We start from the raw sequence: 24,670 nt of genomic DNA, 5'->3' as shown, positions 1-24,670 counted from the left end.
TATCACTGCGGTACAGTTAATCCTTCCTCCTCCTCTCTATCGTTGCGTCCCTCTGGGTGGGGGCTACGCCGAAGGCTAAAAAGGAGGGGGCACGTTTGCCACTTGTGCTTGCGACACATAATATGGAGCAGCAATCAACTTTGGCTCATCCCTGGGACCCACACTGCAGGGAAATGGAGGGGTGATGGTGGGCGGGGAGGAAGGAGGGGGGGGGGGGGTACAGAAGAGAGCGGTGGTGAGGGTGGGGGTGGGGCTAAATTAACACTTGACATTCAATACGGTCAGGTCCTTAATTGGCCGGGGCCTTCCTGAGAAGGCAATTTTCTATTCCCCAAACTGCGCCCGTGCTGCGCCGTGCGCCTGTGTCATCCGTGTATGTGTGTGTGTGCGCAAAAGTGTGTGTGTGAGGAGAGAAACAGCGTTCGCGTGTGTATAAATATGTGCCCGAGACAGACTGAGACAATAGTCGCTTTCAAAGCTGTCTTTTTCCCGGCTCGCTGCCCTGCGTGTAAGCCACCCAGCCGGGATAAGAGTCGGCCGCTGACGTCAACCTGCAAATTTGCCGGCTCCTGAAGTAGCACCACAAGCGGGACCGAGTGGGTTCTACGCCGGCGGGATCATGGGGTCGAAGTCCAAAGTGATCGGTGCAGCTCTAGACCAGAACTAAAAGATCAGAGTATATTACTAAACTTCTAAAGGCTTTACACGAGCACTATAATGGAATATAAACAGTCTGTGAAGCAAACATGGTGAAGCAGCCTTTAGCCGTTATGCTGCACGCAAGTAGAATACGCTACACGCAGTGATTTTATTATTTTTGAAATCGACTGTTTTCTTTTCTTAGTCTTGGCCTAAGGACAGTCAAATAATTTGTGGTGGCGTGACCCAACCAACAACCAAAAGATAAGATAAGATAAGAAGCTGTCAGGAGGCCGGAGGAAGGATCAAAGGAAGGAAAAATGAAGAAAAGTGAAATCCATCACCAAGCAGGCACCACCTTCCACCCACAGAGTTACAAATCTAGAATCTTTCACCAACCCCAGATACATCTGAATTCAGGATTAGGGAGACATCAAGAGACCAGAGGAAAGACCAAAGGAAGGGAGGATTCGATGAAGCGGAGTGAGATCCACAAACGCCAACCTCCATTGTTTCAGCGACCAGTGGGTGAAGCAAATTCTTTTTGAGTTTCAGTAGACGCTGGTGTGGCGAACCTCCACGAAAACAAAAGAAAAAATAAGACGAGATGAGCTCTAGCAAAAACAGAATCAGGAAGTTACCAAGAGGGGGAAAACTTGTATTGTGTGTAATTGTAGTCTTATAAATAGTGACCTTGCAAAATCTGCAGTATTTGTAAAGTCTCAGTGTGAGACTGGGCTGTGACTAAAAACTCTATAACTTGTCTTTGAATGTGAGATGATCGTTTTCCAAATCCTCTCAAAGTCTTCTGTACCGGTAGCTTGAGACTGACACTTGAAGTCGGGCTTCCAAATCGTAACAGAGGCTGGAATATCTGACGTTTTAACACCTGAGACTCAAAACCCGTTGTCTTAAAACCATTTGTGACAATTTGTCATGCCATTATCTAAATGTGCAAAGCCGCACCGGCTACAAGAAAGAATCACCCAAGCAAATAACCGTCATACCTCCGAAGCACTAAACTGCCGTGAAGGCGGTGTGAAAGGGGCTTAAGGGTGTTTGCATACATCTGCCAGAGTGCGTTTGGGGGGGTGGCGGTCTCTAATGAGACCAGATGAATGAGTCCAATCTCGTTGTCCCCCTTTTTTCCCTCACCCATCCACGCGCACACCTCAACATTGAACCACTTTCAACCACTTCCTGTTCCTGTTTTTTTTTCCAGCCTGCCCAGACTCACCCTTGCACTTCCCCGCAGCTCTAGTTACACTTGATGTTATTACAGCTTTCAACCTGAGAGGTATTAGGCTTCCTTGAACAGATCTGACAGCATTTACAACACGGGGCCAGTCGACGCCTCTAATCTCCTCTGTGACTTCAGCCTATTACCAATTGATCCCCCCCATGCCAACACCAACCCCCCCCCCCCCTCACTTTCTCGCCCGTGTCATAATACGCTTTTGCGACGTCCTTAAGTGTCATTCCGCTGCGGAAACCTCGCGGTTGTTTTGCCTGCCATTCTTATTGATGTCAGCGCTTTAAATCACAGCCCAAACGTTGATCTTTACCCTCCTGGCCTCCTTTCAAGCCGCGGCGAATTTACGAGGCCCCCGACGGGAGGAGCGGAATACCTGCGGAAGAGTTGCCTTTTTTACAAAGCCTCATCAACACGCAAAACAAAAATGTTTTTTTGTTTAGTTTTTTTTTTTTTTTGCAGGGGTGAGGAAAGAAAAAACACATCAAATAGATTAAACGGCATGAAATATTAAAGGCGAGTCCGAGTCGCGCTCATCACGGAGCAGCTATCCACTTTAGGGCTGAGTGTTTCCCGACAATGCAAGAGGCAGGTCAGGCCATTTACTGAGAAAACATCAACATCAAGTGTGTGTTTGTGAACAAAACACCTCTCCTTCCTTTTAACACACATACAAAATTTCCCATTTAGGCCCAGACAAGGTTTTTCACTTTGCCCCGCTGTTTCGTCGCTACGACCACACAATGAATGTCACGAGACAGATGAGCCCCCCCCCCCCCACCCCCCCTCCCCCCTCCCGTCCTCCCGTCACATGGGATTATACGTGACTTCATCGGAGGTACAGAACACACAACAAGTCACCCGGTTGGGAAAAGACGAGCCACGGGACGCCGACGCGGCCGCATTTAACAGCGGCCATTAAATGTTATTAATCCAGCAGCGCAAACAAATGCTTACACATGTTGTAACAATACGCAAAAGTAGCTAATGAGACGCCATGTGCGCCACAAAAAAAAAAAAAAGTCGTTTGTGCAAAAAGGTTATCTTTGCCTTTGGGAGGGAATCGTCCGCGCATGTGTGTGTGTTGGCAACGTGCCGACCACGGCCTGTACCACTGGACTCCCTTCCCCAGAACCTCCCTCAAAAAAATCCTGCTCGGGCCTCTGGCCATCACATCTCCATTGCAAGTAAAAAAATAAAAAATAAATATAGAAAAAAAAAATGAGACGGAAAATGTTCTTTTCACATCAATTTTGATAATTTGCGTGTAAAAAGCATGCGGGTCCTCAGCAAAAATGGCCGCCATTACCCCTGCCACCGTCATCATGATGATGATTTTGAGCAATAATCATAACAACAATCCAGCCCGAGTGCTTTTTTTTCCCCTAACATTAGTCACATGGACAACAAGACAAATGAAAGCTTGACTGCCTTGAGAGCTCTCTTGCCACTGCTGATGGGGCAAATTGGCAGACAAGGGGAGGGAGGGAGGGAGGGAGGGAGGGAGGGTTCGGTGTTGAGCACGAGGGTCCTTAAAGACACATAATAATAATAAAAAGAGCCAAAGATTTGCCCGTCGCACTGGCACAGCTCCAGGGGAGAAGAAAATAACAGGAGTTGAGGAATAACAGGAAAAGGGAGAAGCCGGCGTGAAAGTATGCCCCGGGTTCCTGTCACTTAGCGGAGGTCACCGGTCGTGTCACCTTCGTCTCAGACGTGCGCTCACGCCTAGAAAACGCCGACACGGGAACGCACCGGTTTCCTCTCGAAAAAAAAAAGGAAAAAAATCCACGAGCGCTCTCGTCGCCCCTCCTCGGTCGCAGAGTGCATGTTGACCTGCTGGCACTGCACACGCAAACGCACACATGCCTGTGTGTGTGCGTGTGTGTGTGTGTGTGTGTATGTGTGTGTGTGGCTCAGCCTGCAGCAGGGTGGTGACATCCTGAGCGACACACACACACACTTTCTCCTCACATGGGTGACTTCTTTCATCGCAGGAAAGTAGCCAAAAGCCAACTAAGTGACAGCAACTTTAAGTTTAAGAAGCAAATTAAGTTATGGGTTTTTAATCCACATGTTCCTCAATTATTTAAATATGATTAAGGGAGCCGGTTGAAATAATTCGGAAAAATTATATAGTTTGTGGGGGGGGGGGGGGTGCCTTTATTTTGTCAAGGTCCTCTTCCCATGTATTCTTTTTTTAACAAGCACAAGCATAAATTGATCTGTATGACAATAAAAAAAGATTAGATATTTTTTACATACATGTTTTGGCCGTATTACAACAATGCAAATAAATCTGTGGTTTCCTCACGTCAACTTTTCATGTTCCATCAAATGTAATTTGTGGATTGCACTTCTTCAGCACACATATCTAAACACTAATATATATATATATATATATATATATATATTGTTGCTGCTATGTGAAAAACACTTATGTCCATTTTTTTTTTAAAGGCCTACAGACCTAAATTAATCGATTAATCGTTCAGCCGTATCTGCTCCTCAAAAAGATGTGAGACAAAACACACAATCAACTCAAACAACATTCTTCACAATATCGAGCGGTAACAAAAACGAACAAATTCTCACGATTGGGCGTATTGCCGCAACAATGATGGCGCACCAGGCGACGACTAATATGGCCGATCACAAAAAAAAAATGACACGACTCACACGAACACGACACGCGATGGACCCTCGCACGTGGCTGAACGGATGTTCTTTTGAGTTTTTATCCTGTCCCGTATTATTTTATTTTATGAACCACAACAACCAATGCTCAAGAAGTAAAAAGGGTAAGTCGAACCCAATTCATTGCCTGCATGTATTTCAGCGACAGAGACTCCCCACACTTCACTTTTTACCCTGAGGTCCTGGTGAAATGATCAATATAATTAAGTATTATTGTAAAATGTGACATAATGCTGCAACTTGCTTTATACCCCAAAATGTTTATTCCATTTTTATAAGAAAAGCTATCGACGTGACATTTTTACAATTGCTGTTATAATGCGACTTGGCGAGCCAGTTTACCTGCGACTGAAATTTCAAATCACAGACAAACAAACAAACATTCCAGCCAGCAGTTCCTTCATTCGTTTTGGTCTTAGCACATCTTTTACCAACACGGTCAAAACTGAAATGAAATTTGTGGCCATGTGTTGACATACAGGCCTTTGTAAACAATCATAATGTGATACTGCAACCTTGTCACGAGCAGGACGGATCCAACCGGGCCTTATTGATATGCGCTCGCACCCCTAGATCGAGGTCCGATGATCAGAACCATGCGCCTGCTCCAGATAATATATGACAATCCGCAGCCCTAAAATTCCTCACCAGGCTTATCTGTGATGACCTGGATTAGGAAAGTGGACGTTTGGGGGGGGGGGGGGGGGGGTGTTGGCTTCAAGTTCAAGTTTTTTTCTCACACAAAGCTGCTGGATTGTTTCAGGAACGACAACACAATATGACATTTACGGCAGGGACGATTGAAGGGTGCATTTTAAGCCAGCCAATCCATTCTTCAGCCAAATAAAACACTGCCTTAAAAACAATCAACGCTCCTAATATCAAATAGAAGCCACTTTCAAACGTGCATGTCAGCCGCCTGGCAGCAATAACACAAACATTCTTGCATGCAAACCGAGCCGCCGCCGCTGCCGCCGCCGCTGATGATGGCACTAATGGACCACCAATTTTTCTTTTACACCATTTCGAGGCCACTGTTTAACTGCGTGGAAAGCTTTAATCGAGCCTGTTGTGCTCCTTTCGTTAGGCTTGAACTCCATTGAGGAAAGGATGACAGTGACAGACAGAAGAAGAAGAAGAAGAAGAAGAAGAAGAAGAAAGTCAGAAGCGGGGAAAAAGGAAAGCTCTTTTTCTTGCAAAAAATCTCCTTTTTCACCTCACTGCTCTCCCTCCATCTCCTCCAGCCAAGGCCAGCCAAGAGACACTTCACCTCGCACCCGCACACACATGGAGTCCTGGCCAATACACACACACGCACACACACACACACGCACACTCAACCATACACTCCTCGCGCACGCTCGCCTCTACCGTACACACCCACTCCGGCAACTGGCACAAGAGTATTTAGCCACCCACTCAGAAAAAGAAATGGCAAAGAGCAACAGACACAAACTGGGTGTCAGCGTATACACACACACACACACACACACGCACACACATACACACACACACACACACCATATGCTCATGTGCAATGACCCATCAAAGTCAGATATGGAAATAATAACACGCACTCACACGCTCACAATCAGCGTGGATAATTTTGCACATGTGCATCAAATATCTGCCGAGAATGCATATGTAGCACATATGCGACACACGCACACACATCTTGTGAGTGTATCAGTGTGTTTAATAGGCGCAGTATCACTTCCTGATCTGCTCCAGAGAGATGATTGTCATCGTCTTGATGGCGTTTTCCGAGACAGCTTCACAATATACGGAAAATCAAATGGGAAGTTCCGAAAATATATTTGCATAAATGACTAAAAAAAATGATAATGAAAATGATCGTGTTTATCTGATGCGTGAAGAAAATATTTTAGGTTTGTTTTCCTAATGCAAATGTAAAGGGAAAGGGGGAAAAAGGCATTTTCGAACTAACAAATAGATTCTGTGTAAAAATAAGAATATATTTGAAAAAATGATTATGGATTATTTACTTTAATTATTATTGCACATCTATTTCACATCTATTACACTTTAATTACACTATTGATTTTTTTGGGCTTCTCAAATTAATCTTAGACATATTTTGTGTAAAATAATATGCCAGGAAGCATTAAAGCTAAAATTGAAAAAAAAAATGCTTTTCTGACTTTTTTTTTTTACACTAACAACTACAATACAAAAACATTGATGCATAAAATTATGGATTTCTATTATACAGTACTGTATTGTTTGTTATTCTTTTTTTCCAAACGTCTTTAAAAAAAATTACATGATGTATATTGAAACAGCTAATTCCACAATTATTTAGTCCTGACTTGGTGTGTGTTGCAAAAAAAAAAATTGGGGGGGGGGCGGGGGTGATTGCTGTTTGAGTTATAAAAAGGGAGGTGGGGGTTGTAACGGTACCTCGTCCAGGTCTCGGCCCATAGTCGACCTGTCGCACTTGATAGGAAGCCGCGTTACAGTACCCTTGCAAGGAAGAGAAGGTGAAACGCTTTTTTTTAGAGATAACGCGTGCACGCGTGCACACACACTTGCATACACACACGCGCACCCAAAAGAGTGAGTGTGTGTGTGTGTTTTTTTTTTTTTTTACCGTGTTCCTCAAGTGGTGCTCAAATCGCTGCAGAGGCGGCCTGCGGCTTTGCGCAAAAGCGCAGCGGTGCGCTCCTTAATGGAGCAAAAAAAAAGAAAAAAAGAAAGAGACGCGGTTGCTTGTAAACTTTGCAAGGGTCGATTTTTCGTCAGCATTTAACGACAGCGGCGGGGGAAATAATCGATCCTTTTCATTTAAATGTTTGTCTTTGCTTTTTTTTACCCTGCGTCAAATAATTATTTTCTCTGTTTTATTAAACGTATTTTTCGCCTTTTTCTGAATGCAATCGAAGGCGATTTATTGATTTGAGTCTCACTCTTGACTTCTTCATGAGGCTCTTGTGCGGCCTTTTTTTTTTTAATTCGCATGCTTAAATCTTTTTTTTTTAAGCATAAATAACGACTGTACAATTTAAAGTAACATAAATGAAAGAAAGGTTTTTGTTTTTACCTAGAAAACGTCAATAAAATTCTAATTTGTGGATTTTTTTATTTTTATTAAAAAAGGTTAAATAAATATAAGAAGCTGTTTAAGAATGTGAAGTTACACACGTCGCTCACCTCTCATGTTGAGTTCTTCCACGAATAAATTGTCAAAATTGCCTGTTTATTTTTTTGCCCCTCCACACACTTGCTCCAAACGACGTGTTTTCTCCTCTCTTAAATTTTAATTTTAATTTGTATTTTATCACACATTTAAATGCCATTTTCCTTGCAAATTCCAATACTTTCCACATCTCATTTAGGGCCTTTATGAACGATTTTTTTTTAAAGCATCTTCCTCTTTCCCTGGCTTTATAGCATTATGTGTTTAATAAGAAGATGGAGTGTGACAAGGAAAATGAAGAGGAAGAAAAATCCGTTTCATAAGAACGCAGTGGACTCGGATTGAGGGATGGGGTGGGGGCTCCTTTGCAGGTGCTTGTCAAATCCACCTGACCTCGTCATCCACCTCCTAAATATGCAAAATTGTGCAATAAAAACTCAATCTTAAAACAAAAAACAATGCTTCTTTCACGTGCACAATTTAAAACGTGTTCATTTAAAGAGGATTTGAAATTAGAATGTCACTAACAAAAAAAAAAAAAGTTTCTCCCACTTTTGCACCCCACATTGTTGTTGCGCAACCGTGACAACGTGCGCCTGGTACCGAGAGTCTCGCAGGTCCCGCTATGATGGACTGCAAGCCAACAAGCATCCGCTATCTTGACTGTCTCCCCCTCACACACGCACGCACGCACACACACACGCACCCATGCGCGCTTACACGCCCGCACACACCAGTGCGCCGTTTTCTCTTATCGAACCGAAACTCCAATCAAAAACCCAAGCGAAATAAAACAAACAACCGATTTTCTCGCTGCCTGTTAAAGTTGAAACATAAACGAATGTATCGTAACACCCGCGAGAGAGAGGCAAGAATATCGGGGTGTGTGCTGTGTTTCGTTACACCACCTCCATCATGCGACCACCAGACTAGCGGCTCCAATGGCGCTCACGTGGCCGCGCCGGGGGCTCCCTACCTCGGCCACGTCCAGTCAAATATCCCGCTCCCAGATGTGGAGGTTTTACAACAACAAAGCCCAGCAATTTAAAACTTAAAAACAACCACGGGCAGCATGAGCCATCACATTGTGTGGACTTTTTTTTTTTGCACAAATGTCTAATCTTACTAAATATTGTTAAATAACAGCAGCAGCCGTTCAAAGTTTGACACAATTACTACTTTCCCCACCACCCCACAACAACAACAACAACATCACAGCGTTGTGCGGGAAGATCTTCATACCTGCTGGGACATTCTGTAGAGGAGGTTGCCGTCAGTGCTCTGCTGCTGCCATGTCCCCATGAAGCCCGGCTGCTCAGCACTCCGCGGTCTGGTGCTGAACTGCATGGAGCTCTCACCCGCTCCCCCGGCGCCCGCACCGCCGCTGCGACTACTGGAGGGCTCGCTCTCGGGGCCGGCGGCGGCTCCGTGCTCAGCCTGAGGAGGAGGAGGAGGAGGCGGCGGCGGCGTGCTGGGCGTCTCCGGGTCACTGCCGGTGGTCGTGGCGGTGGTGGGCTCCTGTGGGGCTGTGTGGCGCTCACTGCTGCCTCTCACATCTGCCTCCTTGGACTGGATGGGAGAGAGAGAAAGGAGGTTGTGGGGGGGAGGAGAGGGAGGGGGGGGGTGAAAAGTATAAGTGAACGTGGGTTCTTTCGGGGTTGCCCTTCCTCTTTTGATAAGGGGGGGGGGGGGCAGATGAGTGTGGCAAATTACAATCATGCAACGGGGGCCTCGAGTTGGACGCAAAATGGGGACTCGCACCCACCGCAATTGGAAACACATCTAAAAAAGTGTCGTGAAAACACACACGAGTGCATAAAAAGCAACGCAACGCGTCTTACCATCAACTCTGTGTGTGTCCCAGCAAAGTGAAGATGAGGAGTGCGAGCGCGCCACCGGCTTCCTCTCTCTTTCCCTCTCTCTCTCTCCCCTCTCTTCTAGAAGCTCTCTCTCTCTCTCTCTCTCTCTCTCTCTCCCTATTCCTCTTTGACCGTGTCCCGCTGCCTTCCACTTCTGTCCTCTTCCTTCTTCACTCTCCGTAGTCCGCCGAGGAAGTGGACGCCTCAGCCCGACTCGTGTGTGTCTCTAACTGTGTGTGTGTGTGTGTGTGTGTGTGCCGCTCCGGACTGAGATGCTCAATGACATCGCGCCACACGCTTCCTCTCTCTCTCTCTCTCTCTCTCTCTCTCTCGCTCTCTCGCTCTCGCACACCTCCTCGGCTCCGGGTAAAGGAGGCGGGGGCAGAGTGAAGGAGGGAGAAGTGGAAGGAGGAGGTGGGAGGGGAGGGGGAGTGGGGGGGGGGGGATGTCCTGCTGCCTCATTACCATGTTTTCTGAGCGTCACACTCACACTCGCCCTGTGGGACCGTCCCGACGCACGCACACGCTCACACACACGGTCACGTGGACTTAAAAAAAGAAAAAGAAAGAAAAGCTTGTTTGATAAATATAGCTAGAAAATAGCATATGTAAGATGGACATTTTGGATTTTAAAAAAAGTTACACGAGAGAGAAGTGGGACCCCCCCCCCCCAAAAAAAAACAACAACAACAACAAAAAACGGTATTTTATTAAAGTATTCTATATATCTAGCTTCTATGCAGATTCCAAAAACATGCAACATTTGATTTTCACTTATGACTCTAAATGTTCCTTGTTTTCGAATCTGCCCACGTGCCCTGCAATTAACTGATGAGCAGTCCCGCCAGCTGGGAAAAACTCCAGTAACGCTAATGAGGACAAGTGCGATATAAAATGGATGGATTGATGACCGGATATATATATTTTTTCCATCTATGTCACTTTAGGAGACAATATTTGTGTTTTTTTTTTTTTATTGCATTGGATGTGACAGTGTGAAAAGGTGGACCACGAGCCTTAAAAGGGTTTCACGGACCTGATTTTAGCTTTAAAAAAATAAAAATAATAATAATAATAATAATAAAGGCACATTAATAATATTTACAGGGCATCTGCAGCACTTTTACTGTTTTATGAATGTGATTACATATACAGGTGCTTAATGGGTGTCAATTTGCCCCCCCCCCCTGCTTTCTTTCACCCCACCCCACCTTGACACACTCATAGAAGACATTTTCAAATAACGTTAATCTTCATGTTTCATTTTCTCCATCTAAGAAATTTGGGACGCTAACTAGCGGACTGCAGGCTTCACGTTCTGTCTCCCCCTGCTGGTTATTATTACTTTTCTTATTTCTCGGACAGCAAAGACAAATTCCTTTTTACGTACTTGGCCAATAAATCTGATTCGGCAGATTTATGTGAAGTACCATATTTTGTGGCATTCTTCAAAAAATCATTTAGCTTCCTAATATATGTTTTGCATGTAAATGTGTCAAATCACTTCAAAAAAGACAAACTTGCCAACCAAACAAAAGGGGAAAAAAATCAATAGACTTGTTCTACCGACAAAAATCCACCGCCTTTGTTTGACTTTCCGCGACTCTAATGAGAGACTAATGGAACGCAGGCATTCTGCCACTAGTGCACACGCACACACACACACACACACACGCACACACACACACACACACACGCACACACACACGGTCCCTCCCCCCCGCAGAGGCTCTCAGATTTTAATTAAGAAAAAAATGAGGAAGAGGTTCCATTTTAGCCAAATTGGTCCCCACAGCAGCAGCAGTCAAAAAGTGAGGACACACATGCACACACACGCACACACGCACGTACACAGGCACACACGCACACACGCACACACACACCACCAGAGCATAGCTCTATGCATCCTAGAGTGCACCACATCACCAATGAAGACATCCCATCTGCTTTTTTTCCCTCCTGATCTTGTTTTTCCCGCCACCTTAAATTCGTCATCATCAAAGAAATGACGCCCTTTAAGCTATTTCTGTGTATAACTGTGGACTTTGTTGAAATATTTACAATGCAAGAGATCAATTTTGCTTCTTTCTTTTTTTTAGGTTGATTGCGCAACTTCATATTTTCCCCTTTTCAGAAAATGACCTGACCCCAGACCTAAACCCAATTAAAAGGAATGTAAAATAAATAAATACCACAAGATTTAATAATGATGTCAATTAATTTGGTTGAAAACGAAGCACACCTGTTAACTGTTTGGGAAAATCAGAAAACCTGGCAAGAACCCAGAACTAAATCTTATTAAAATCTTGTGAGGGTGCCTGAAGGGGGGCATCGTGCCCTCACAATCTGACATCCTAGGAGCGCTCCTGCAAGAATGACTGGTTTATAAACACGCACCATGCTTGTCAATTTGAATTTCTTTTTATGTTATTTCTGTGGCAGCAAGGTGGACAACTGGTTAGCACATTAGCTTCGCAGTTCAGACGCTGCGGGTTCAAATCCAGGCACCGGCCTTCCTCTGTGGGCTTTGCAAGTTCTTTGTTGGTTAGTTCCAAAAACATGCACGGTAGCTTTATATTTAATTGAAGACTAAATCGTTATTAAGTCATTCACTGCCATTGACGGCTATAGACGTCAAAAATTAATTTTAACTGTTTATAATAGTTTTTTTTCTACTTTTGTTAACAAGAGTATTTTTTTATTGTACATTTAGAACATATACAAAATTTGTGATTAATTGTGAGTTAACTAGTGAAGTCGTGCGATTAATTACGATGACAAATTTTAATCGCCCGATGCCCCGAATTTTTTTATTATTTTTAAGTCGCGTCAGGCGATTAAATTTTTTAATTGTAATTAATCGCATGACTTCAATAGTTAACTCGCGATTAATCACGCATTTTACATCTGTTCTAAATGTACAATAACACATTTTTTGAGGTTTTCATACTCTTGTTAACAAAAGTGGGGAAAAAATGTTAAACTAATTGAATTAGTTCAAATGAATTTTTGACGTCTATAGCCGTCAATGGCAGTGAATGAGTTAGTTGTAACCCCCAATTTTCATGGAAATCTTGTCAGTTTAAAAATAATAATTTTTGAGTTTCTTTATTTATTTTAGTATTTATTTATTAATTCATTGTCCCTATCCCCCATGAAAACAAAAATACAGTATACAAAAGTTGATATTTAAGAAAATATAAAACATTTTTTTTAACTTATTGGCTTTTTCCCATTAAATTGCACATTTTTCACTTTCAAATTTTTATTAAATAATACACAAAAATACAGTATACAAAAATTGATATATTCAAAAATATATATATTTTTTAACTTAACGTAACTGCTTTTTTTCAATTAAATTGCACATTTTAAGATTTTTAAAGAAACGTGTTAAATGATTTCTTGTCATGCTATTTTGTTTACATTATAAAGCTCTCATTGTATTTATATGTACAGTATTGCACATATATTTTGTAAATATATTGCATGAAACAAAATGGAGATTGACTGCACACCTGCACGCACAATACATATTTTCAGCTTTCAAGACAATAATTGCACGTTTTAATTAAATTCTCACCGTGTTTTATGAATGAAATACTTGATTATGTTTGTTGTTTTTACAGCTGACCAGCCTAATACACGTATATAGCCTCTTGTCCCTGTAGTCTGACTGATGTAAAAGTTATAACACATGGACTAATTGGACGAAATGACAATATGGAGGCTGAGACCCACTTTTTCTCCACCATGTCTCGGAAATAGAATTGTATTTATTTATGTATTTATTTATTTTTTCAATTCAAGTAGCACTCTTCTCTGGTTAATAGCTGTCTTTGTGCACTCACTGGTAATGGCGGGGATGACAAAAAAAAAAAGGGAAAGGATGGAGAAGTTTGCAAGGAAAATAACAAGATGCTGCAGGTAATGTAAAATCTAAAAAAAAAAAAATGCATCTTCCTTTTTATTTTTTATTTATTTAAAGAAATACTATTGGGAAGGGCCACCAGCATCCCTCTGACCTCCTGGGGGAAGGGGGGGGGGGGTCCATGACGAAGACCGTATAATTAACTAGAGGCTCAGCTACGGATCAATTACCAGACAAGCAAGTGATAGGCCAATCAATGCGAGATCATCAGCCTCGTTATCAGCGTTGCAACTCATTAGAGGAAAAGTGAGGTAGAGAGAAAGGCAGATGATATGGGGGTAGAGGAGGGAGGGGCCAAATGGTGGCTTCTGTTTTTTTTTTTTTTATATATATATTTTTTGGTGGCAGCGTGAAGCCCGTAACGACAGAGCGCAGTCGGCTCTGCGGCAGCAACCGCTGAGGCTTGTACGGATCAATACAAGAGTGGCTGTGAGGTTAAAGCTCTGCCACTGCATCCTTAGTCCCCAGACACACACACACACACACGCACACAAACACACACACAAACACACTCTGACATGACAACAACGCCCCTGTAAAAAGTCTGCATCAGCTCAATGCTCTCATCTAGTCCAGTAGTTCACTGTATGGAACGAGGGAGCGTCACATTCCAAATGTGACCATCTCAAGGGGATTTATGTGTGCCTATTACAGAAGTAACATTCAATAAAAAACTAACAAACAAACACTGGCTTTAGCAAATGTTTTTTGGCAACTGGTTCTACGCGATGGCTCAGGGCTGTTACTGTCTGTGAACATTAGCTCATATTTTTGTCATCCTCTGATGAACTTGGTGAATTAGTTAGTTTGAAGTGACCGTCAAGAAGTTGCCTGCATTACCGCAATATCATGCTAAATATATATATATATATATATATATATATATATATATATATATATATATATATATATATATATATATGTATATATATATAATATTTTGAGGGTAATTCCGAGCTCTACTATTCTTGGTATCTGTTTCTGTAAAATATTAAACTCCAGAGTGTCTTTTACTGCATATGTTTTTTTTTTAATCATCTTCCTCATGATGCATTTTTTGACTTTGACTTTAGTCAGAAAAATATGTCATTTTGTTAGTTTCTTTGAAGTGCTATTGCTTAGCTAGCACGCTGCTAAGACCCAAACAACAGCTTATGGGCTGCTACTGTCTATGACCTTTTGCTTACATTTTTGTCAACTGGTCTTACATGATTTCTTTAATTAGTGAGTCAGTCAACAAGCTATTTAGTTAGTTAGTTAGCTAACTGAGAAAAACAAACAAAAAAGTAGCTAGTTTGAAATGGTTTTCCTTAGCTCAGATGCTTCCCGGAAGACATTCAAATTCCTTTTTGTAATGGACAAAACTTTTTACATGTAGATGTAATCAAAAGAGCAACAGCACAATTTGAGAGATGTTTATCTTTCAAGTGAAACTGTCACACTTTGTCTGGGAAAAGCCCATTGTTTAGATCAAGTGATGCCTGGCACTCAGTGGCTCAGGGCTGCTATTTTTTAATTACAGTATTATCTTTTTAACCTTTGGCTTATATTTTATGTCAACTTCTTTTACGCGGTTATAGTTTCTTTCTTTCTTTCTTCCTTTCTTCCTTTCTTTTACATGCTATTGCTTAGCTCACTTTCTAGGTGACCTTTAGCTTATAATTTTGTCAAATTATTTCACATGACTTATTTTCTGAGTTGGTTGGTTAGTGTTCTAGTTAGTCAGCTAGCTTGTTACGTTAGCTAACTAGCAAGCTAATTTGAAGTGGTTTGCCTTAACTGAGACGCTTCCTGGAAGACATACAAATTCTTGTTTATAATGACTAAAACTTTTTACATGTAAAGGGCGTAAGAAAAAGCTACAACACAATCTGAGAATAGTTCATCTTCCAAGTGAAACTTTTGCTGGGAAAACCGCATTGGTTAGCTCAAGTGACTGTCGGAGAACATTGCTCAAGGGCTGCTATTGTCTTTGACATTTGGCTAATATTTTATGTCAACCGTTTTCTTTTTCTTTTTTTTTCTTTTTTTTACATAATTTTAGTTGGTTAGTTAGTTTCTTTCTTTCTTTTTTTCTTTCTTTCTTTTACATGCGATTGCTTAGCTCACTTTCTAGGTGACCTTAAGCTTATAATTTTGTCAAATGATTTCACATTACTTATTTTCTTAGTTGGTTGGTTAGTTAGTGTTCTAGTTAGTCAGCTAATTTGTTACGTTAGCTAACTAGCAAGCTAATTTGAAGTGGTTTGCCTTAACTGAGACACTTCCTGGAACACACAAATTATTGGCTAAAACTTTTTACATGTCGAGGGCGTAAAAAGAGCAACAACACAATCTGAGAAAAGTTCATCTTCCAAGTGAAACCATGGCACTTTTGCTGGGGAAACCGCATTGGTTAGCTCAAGTGACTGTCGGAGAACATTGCTCAAGGGCTGCTATTAATATTTGGCTAATATTTTATGTCAACCATTTTCTTTTTCTTTTTTTTTCTTTTTTTACATAATTTTAGTTAGTTTGTTAGTTTCTTTCTTTTTTTCTTTTAAATGTCAACTGTTTTTTTAAACACAGTTTTGGTTAGTTGGTTAGTTAGTTAGAGTGACATTCCTTAGCTCAAGTGCCGCCGAGACATAAGCAAGAGTTGCTAATATCTGATAGCTTTAGTACTGTTTTCATATCGAATGCTACAGAACGATACAATCTGAGAAGTTCTTACTTTCTTCAAAAATGAAGAGAACTCAAATGATCAAAATAATAATAATTTCACCGGTGCGTTGCGGAGTTTATTAGCTCCAGCGCTGCCTCGGCCTAAGCGGGAGCGCATGGCTCGGGGCTGCTACTGTCAGTGACCTGATTTGTGGCTTACAGGGACGCTTACGCACATAAATCTGCACTGTCTGCATGTGACAAGGCACGGCGCGTCGATCAGATGGCACTGGGATAGAAGTGTCACTGTTTGCCGACAGAGCCACAGGACATCACATGATAGCAACTCGCTTGTGATTGCGGGCGAAGGGAGGAGAGAGCGGCGGGGGCACCCAAAGGTCTCGGCGTAATGAGACGCGGCCGCATGATCGGTGGGTGTCACTCGTCGAGGCAGCCCCGGAACTCGGTTAAGAACTGCAACTTGTGTCAATACTGGTTGACGGATTTAGAAGACTCGAATAGTCAAAAGGCGGAATTCACAATAAGCATTTGGACTAATGACACTGTGGGGAAAGTGGGTAAAAAAGTGACCCGTATGCTGTAGATCCCTGGTTTGATTCCATCGGTACTGACACTGAGATGCAAGGCATGACTGGCCCACAGGGATGCCCTGAAACTCCAGCAGTATGACATTTGAACACAAATTATATTTGTAGTACAAAAAATAGCGAAACACATTATTTATTGACTAAGATGTAAAAATAAAAAAATCAAGGTTTGTGTGTTAAAAATGACAGTAAGTTAAAAAAAAACTAAACTTACCAAACACCATCTGTTTATCCTTGAAAGATGCTATACAAATAAGTACTAAATTGTATTATTATTATTATTATTATTTCTCCTCCTAACATTCCACAAACATGCAAGTGAAGTTTAATGAATGCTTTGTCGATACAGTACAGTGAATATAAAAAGTCTGCACACCCCTGTTTAAATGCCAGGTTTGAGTGATGTATAAACATTGAAATATATTATTTTAAAACTTTATTTAATATGAAAACTTAAAACATATAACCTCTTCAAATCGAATGTGGGGGCGGGGGGGAGAATCTTTTCGAGAGGAACTTAAAAATACCCAATCAAAATAACATAGTTGCACAAATGTACACACCCTCTTATAACTGGGGTTGTGTGTTCATAATAAACCATTCACATTCAAACTCATGTTAATTGGGACTTTGTGCATACCTCGCCGACATTTGAAATGCCTTTGATTAACCCCAAAACAAAGTTCGGGCTGTTCTTGTAGGCTTTTCCTAACTTTAGGGTGATTTGCCGTGACAAAAAGCAAAATATTGTATAAAATGGTTTTGTGAATTTAGTATAGGCCTAAAAAGTGAAAATGCTCTTTGACATGAAAAAGGTTTAAGATGTCCTCTCAACTTTTTTACCGGATGAAAGACGTGATAATGAGGATGAAGACACCGTTGAGGGAGGAGAAGAAGACTTGGAGTTCCATCACTTGCCTAATGACTGGGGCGCATCCTCCCGTTCGTTCTCCCTTTTCCTCCCTCCAACTCACACTTGGATAATTCTCCCCTAATCATCTCCACCCTCATTTACTTCTCTCGGAGCTCTCCTTCCCTCCCTCCTTCCTCTCTCCTCACCTCATCAGACAGGCCTCCACCTCATCGCCGCATCGCTTCCATCCCCTCACTTCTGTCCTCTCCCACTGACCCGTGCTCCCCCCCAGTCACAGGGCCTTGTGTCTCTACCTGCCAGCCTCCCTGACAGCCCCCCCCGTCCCCCTTTTCACCCCCCCTGAGAGGAGACCGCCTGACCATCCGGAACGCTGCCGTGGCAACCCCTGCCAGCGCCCCCCTATTTCACACACCCCTTCTCCCCCCACACGCTTGATCCCCCCCTAAACCACAGAGAGTTTGACAAAGTGCTTCTTTGCACTTCTTCTCTTTGTCTCTCATTATTTTGTTTAAAACTTTTTTTTTCTTTTTTTTTACTTTGACCTTCCTCTGCTCTTACGTCAGTCCAATCCGAGGTGCTGTCCACTTAGCCCAATAGCCTGACAATGAAACAAAATTGTTACTAGAATTTAGGGCTGGGATTAAAAAAAATCTAATAATCTACATAGAATCGATTTTTTTTTTTTTTTGCGTGATATTATTATATATTTGATCTCTTTTCCCCATAAAAAATTATGAGTAAATAGAATTTTAAAGGATGAATATTTTTTCTGTCTTACTGTTTTCTTGAAATGTGCAGTTCCCATAAATTTCAAAATATTTGTTCACATTTCTGAAAGACCTGACTTGCACTTTAAGACAATTGAGTATCTTTTTAATTTATAATTACAAGTATTGAATTGTGAACATATTTTTATTTCATCCTTGCTGATGTCAATGATTGTGTAACACTTAAACTTGACCAATTTTTATTTGGAATTTGTAGAGTTTTTATTATACTTGATAGTTCAGTGTTTCCCACAGATTTGAAATCTACTTGGGTGGGTGGACTACGTTTGTTGTTGGGGTTTTTTTGGGGTACGTAGTACTTGCGTCTCATCGAGCCTCAAGATCCACAAGTGAGTGACGGCGAACTAACGTTACATGCGGTATATCTGATCGCGACACGTTTTATTTTAAGACATATTTTTCTTACATTTTCTTGAAAACTTCTCGGGTGGCGGCCAGTTTACTTGGGTGGCCCGCCCGAGTCATAACATGATGTGGGAAAGAAGAATTGATGTTCCATCATTAATCATTATCAGATTGAACTGAACCGAATCAAATCAGGAGAAATCGAATCGAACTGAACTTTTGTGAATAAAAATCGAATCGATTGAGGAAATTAGAATCGATACCCAGCCCGACTAGAATGCAGAAGTGATTCTAAAATCCACCAAGTTTGTCATTAAATCAAGTAAATTGTTTAAAAGTCCACATCGGAATGTTATCACTTATTAATTAGAACATGCCCACCTCTCCACAAGGTTTTACCGAAAACTGATTGAGTCGATTTTTAACTACTAGGAACGTAAACCGTGGCGTTTTCCGCTATGAAGCTTTGTGACTACAAGTTTACAAGTGCAGCGTGTATATACGCAGATGTGTCGTGAGTGAGGGGTTGTGGAGTGAGGGGTTGTGGAGAGGGGGGGGGGTGTAGAGGATCGCGGGCAACCAGCTGTGCATGTGCTCCGTGGTGAGCTGGTGAAGTAATGGGAACCACACATTAAATACGGGCCCCCAACTTATTGTGAGTAACAGGGAAGTCCGCGACTGCTTTTGATATGGCCAACAGAAATGACCTCACGCAAGCCGGGAGACATTCCAAAAGATCTGTGCACCATCTGAAAAAAAGAAAGAAAAATCGGCAAAAAAAATAGAATGCATCTCAGCAGGGATCGAGAAGGGGGGAGAACATGTGGATTACATTAGGCGGCCGAGTATTTATTTATGGCGCACACGACAAGGAACATAACCGCTGACAACACAACAAACACTATGGTGACTCGACGATGCCTCAATAAAATGTAATGTCACACAAACCATCCTGATGTCGTAAAAAAAAAAAAAAACACGTAACGATCACAGCTTGATTTATGATGAGTGAAACTAAAAGAGAGGCATTATACTTCAGAAGAATTGTTTTAATGTATTTTTGCATGATGGTCAGTTTCTCCCACAGCAAAGCCTTAGTATAGTTGGAATTTGTGCAGAAGTTCAAGTTATGCACAGTAGCTGGTAACTTTTTTTTAATATATGTACCTACTTTTTTTTCCAAATATAAGTTGCTAAGGCAGTTATTTCATTAAAAATGGATAATTACCGGTGCTTGTGCTGTACAAATGACTTAAAAGTAATTGAATTGGTTACTAATTACTCAATTCATAAATGTAATTATTTACCAAATAAAGTAATTATTCCATTACTTTTAAAAAAATGTCTTTTTTTTCAGGTGGTTTCACAGGCCGTATGTTATTTTATTTGATATATATTGCATTTTTAACTACAACTGGTAGACATACTGTAGGCCCTTTATTTTCTTTACTACGAAATCGACTTCTCTCTGGCTCACTCACAAACAACAGTTAAAAAAAAAAAAGTCTATTGGTTTAGTGATCTCGCTGCTCTGATGAAAACAGCTTTAATGATCTAATAATTAAAGTAACCGTAATAGCGTTATCATGATTGGAAAATAAGTAATTCGATTACATGCTACTGAAAAAAGTAACCCATGTCATTACTGACAGTCACAGGCCAGAAGGAGAAAAAACTGCACAGTCACATTAGCCAATCAAAGCCAAACAAGACAATTGGCAGAAAAGATGGAATAAAACTAAAAATGAAATTATACATGTGGACTAGTTACCAAAATTACCAAAACAAATCAAATCAAATAAATAACTAAATAAACAAAATGAGACAAGCCACTACATACAAAGTGGCTTAAAAACGGGCCGGCCGGTCTTGGGACCTGCCATAGCTTTAAAATAAAAGTCACTCTAAATTCCTAGTGTATGCTAAAGTCGAAGAAAAAGCTCAGCGAGTGCAGAAAGAAGAAGAAGAAAGCTGAAATAATAATGGTTCTACCATCAGGTTTCAATTACAAGAGAGGGAGTGCGGGTTAAGTGAACATCAAGTGGTATTAAAATATATAGGAGGTCACTGGCATTGGGAGGCTTTGTTGAAAGCTCTCATGTATTAACACGCGCTTGCACGCCGCCGAGCTGCGTTATTTGATTATTACAAGTGTAGCCGCAGATTTGGCATGACGGCTTTTAACTTGACACTCATCTGGGAACCACTTCCACGCAGAACAACGTATTTGTATGAAATGGGCGATAGGAGCTCGTCCCTCTCGATTTAAGGACCGAATCAGCTATTGCGAAGTATACTGTAAGTAAAGAGGAAAGCTCTAAAACTGAAACGAGTGTACAAAATGATTGCAAAACTGTGACTCAACTTTCAAGCACCAAAATGTGAGAGCACAAGTCAACATCAATACGAAAACGGAATCAGACGCAAACGAGAAATGCAAACCCGAAGACACAATTTGAAGATTCAACCACACAACCCCACCTAAAGGCACATCCTGAAGGCACAAAAAAACACAACCTCAACCTAAAGAATAACACACAAACCGAAAACCATATACACAAACACACGATGCAAACCTAAGGACACGTACAACCTGAATCTGAACACACAAAATGAAACTGTAGACTCAACCTGAAGACACAACCAGACCACCTGAAAGTGAAGAGCTTAAGACCGCACTATCCGGGATCAAGACTTACCTGCGACAAGGAATCAGAGACCAAGACAAGACCAAGACCTTCAAAATGTGGTCTCGAGACCGGTCTCGAGTGTTGCAACACTAAGAACCGCAGTACCTGAACACTCAAACACACAACCTTAAACTGAACACTCAACCGCGTGTTGTGCCTGAGACTGAGACCAAGACTTGTCTGAGACCAGAACTAACGGAGACGAAAATAGCCTTGGGAATTGAGAACTGAGGCAAGACCAAGACCATAAAAATATTATTTTTTTAAATCCATTTGATGAAAAAAGCAGGACAAGTTTGAACAGATGAATTAATAAATTCTCAACTGATTTTGATGGAATTTATCAAGCCCACCCAGTCTGAACAAGACCAAGACTTATGAAACAAGATCAAGACCTTGAAAATCTCACGACCCGAACTCACAAAAACACAACCCAAATCCCCAAAACTCAAAAACCCAATCTGAAATTGAGTACACAACCATTCATATTAAACTCCAAGACACCTGAAGAAACAAACACGCATGACCCAGACACAACCGGAAACGGAGTAGACAACCTAAGGCGGCAAAACCTGAATCTGAAGACACAAGCGCACAACTTCCAAGTGACTGTAAACAAAGAACAACACAGCAAGCTTACTATTGCCGTTAGTTAACTTCTTCTTAAACTTACTTAAGCTAAGAAAATGCTACATAAACATCTGGCTATTTAGTAAAATTTTCTAGTGGTGACAGTTCCCAACTATCCTAAACATCACACAATCCTACGATTCTTTTGTGTGTTGGCCATTCTGCCTGTCCTCATTCTAGTGTCTGTCCTCCGTCTTGTCTTGTTCCATCAGCCCCGCAGAGGCCCGAGCGATGGCCTCGACCATCCCCAGAGGCGACAGGCATAAAGGGGCTGTGAATGGATGGATGGATGGTGAAGGGGACGAAACCGGCGGCTAAATTATTAAGTGAAACCCGGCTTCACTTTGAGACACACGCACACACACACACACACACACACACACATCCAGTATTGCGGCGAGAGGGTAAAAGCATTAGAACATTTAGCCCCCTGAATGCACCCGACAACTCCACTACATGCTAACTCGCGTCAAAATCATCAAACTGGGCCTGGGGCTCTTAAAATTTTTACGCTATGGCTTGAAGGGACGTGGCGGAGCCTCGGAGGCTTTTTACCGAGAGTGAGTGGCCCTGTCATCGCGGCCATCGTCGCCGATAAATAAGTAACGACGCTAAGCAGCATCGCCGCAGAGATGACGGCGCCAAGTCACTGTGAACATCAGCGAGCCGACGTGTGCGAGTGTGTGTGTGTGTGCCCTCTGACAGCTTCCGAGGGTGGGAGTGGGGGGGTTGGGGGGGGGGGGGTACCGGGGCGGCAACCGTTGCTCGAATGTGCTAAAGTGGGCTTTTGTTCACTTAGGTTGCACCTGGCCTTGATTTCCTGAGGACAAGGCTGGAGCACACGAAGGCCAAGCTCCTCTTTAATTTGCCACATCAGGAGACTCGGATGATGGCCCATTTGGCGAGCTTTGGACTCCTGGTACCATGTTAAGACTAACAGGGGAGCCAGGAACACAAGCACCCAGTACTTAGTGGCAAACAGGATTACACAAGACGATGGATGAATTATAGCAGTGGTTCTCAAACTGGGGTTCCCGGAATCCCAGGTGGGGCCCAAATTTGGGGGTCTGCGAAATACTTACTAGTGTTACCTTATTTATGTTATGTCACCTTTTTTTTTTTTTTTTAAAGAGCTTACCTACTGCGGGTTGCAACCGATTAGTCATATCTCTCCGCAGTGCTTCTTGAACTTCCAACATAAAAAATAAATAACTTTGAATTTCAATTCTGTACGGACATTAATATGGGCAATTAGAGATGTAGTTGTCAAGATCGGTCTTGGTCTCGAGACCGGACCCGAGACCACTTTTTAAGGGTCTCAGTCTCGTCTTGGAATCGAAGGCATTTTTACACGGTCTTGTCTCGATCTCAGACAGGGCGGACTCGGGATTTTGATCAAGTCTGGTCTAGACCAGGCCAGTACTACTGTGATCTGTGGAGAATCACAGAATGCAGGTGCTTGTGTGCTGCCTTCCCTGCAGGGTTATTATAGTTTTGGAATTTTCATTTTTGTTAGTTTTTATTTTTTTTATTTAGTTTTAATTAGTTTTCAGGGTGGTTCTGTTAGTTTAAAAAAAATATTTTAGTTGCTTAAAAAATGCTTAGCTGTACTTTCAGAATTATTTTTTGTTTAAAAAAAAAAGTGTATTATTTGTGCGCAATATTTAATAAACACCATGGTAAAATAAAAAAGTAACACATTTCTTACCTAGTGTTGCATTTCGGCTGCTTTTCTATTGGCTGCTGCTCGATGACGTCACTTCTGCGTAACACACTCTCAAACGTCCTAATAATGGTAATAATAATAATAATGGTACAAAAGACTCAAACGAAGGACGTTTCACTATAATTATAGTTAGTTTTAGTTTTGTAAACATAAAATGTAGTTTAAGTTAGTTTTTGTTAGAAATTTAATTTTATTTCGTTAACAAAATTGTTTTTTGAATTTTTTTTTTATTTTTTTTTGGTAGTTTCCGTTAACTAAAATAACCTTGCTTTCCGGTGGCGCCAAGAGTGTGCCCAAAAAATTGACAAAATATCAGAAAAATCTTCAGTAATTACATATTAGGAATGGTTTCCAAAACCATAAAGAGTTGATTTGTAAAGCGACATGGAAGTGGAAACACTCTGCCAGTGTGTCGGGCAGGAGGAGATGGAAACAGTACTAGCAAGATGGTTGTGGCTTGACGAGGGATATAAACAAAAAAGCAAGCGCTACAAAAGGGGGGGGGGGGGGGGGACATCCTAAATATTAAAAAACTTATCCAAAATGTGATCTTTTCCAAAGAATGATCTGAATACATTTCCAAGTAACTTTACAAATTTTTCACTTTTATGCCAACTCGTCAGCATGATTTTTGAGGGGAAAAAAATCAGTGAAGTTACATATTTATGCTGATTGAGACTAAAATTGGCATGCTGATTCTAAAATTGCAGTCAGTTTTTTTTCCTAGCACATTCAGTTTTTCTCCGGAGTTTACCCTCCCTAATAAGCCAAATTCCACTGATTAGCTGTAGTAAGACTGTAGTAAGAAGAGTTGATTATACGATTGGACTC

At 41.6% G+C, this 24,670-nt stretch overlaps 1 protein-coding gene across 4 annotated transcripts in view; it reads right to left on the bottom strand.

Moving 5' to 3' along the window:
• bnc2 (basonuclin zinc finger protein 2) overlaps nt 1–24,670 on the bottom strand; it is a 192,082-nt gene that overhangs the window by 94,144 nt on the left and 73,268 nt on the right. For 3 of the 4 annotated variants that reach the window (XM_086083796.1, XM_086083801.1, XM_086083799.1), the window contains one exon: nt 8,988–9,314. In XM_086083796.1, coding sequence (XP_085939922.1) covers nt 8,988–9,314 — 327 coding nt within the window. Of the gene's footprint in view, nt 1–8,987; nt 9,315–9,586; nt 9,819–24,670 lie in introns of those variants that run through there. The other variant, XM_086083797.1, reaches the window with a different exon arrangement.

The sequence above is a fragment of the Leptonotus elevatus genome, chromosome 8 (assembly GCF_054856555.1).
Source record: "Leptonotus elevatus isolate MCC_2025b chromosome 8, RoL_Lele_1.0, whole genome shotgun sequence".
Classification (NCBI taxonomy): Eukaryota; Metazoa; Chordata; class Actinopteri; order Syngnathiformes; family Syngnathidae; genus Leptonotus; species Leptonotus elevatus.
This window is presented reverse-complemented; position numbering and strand designations above follow the sequence as displayed.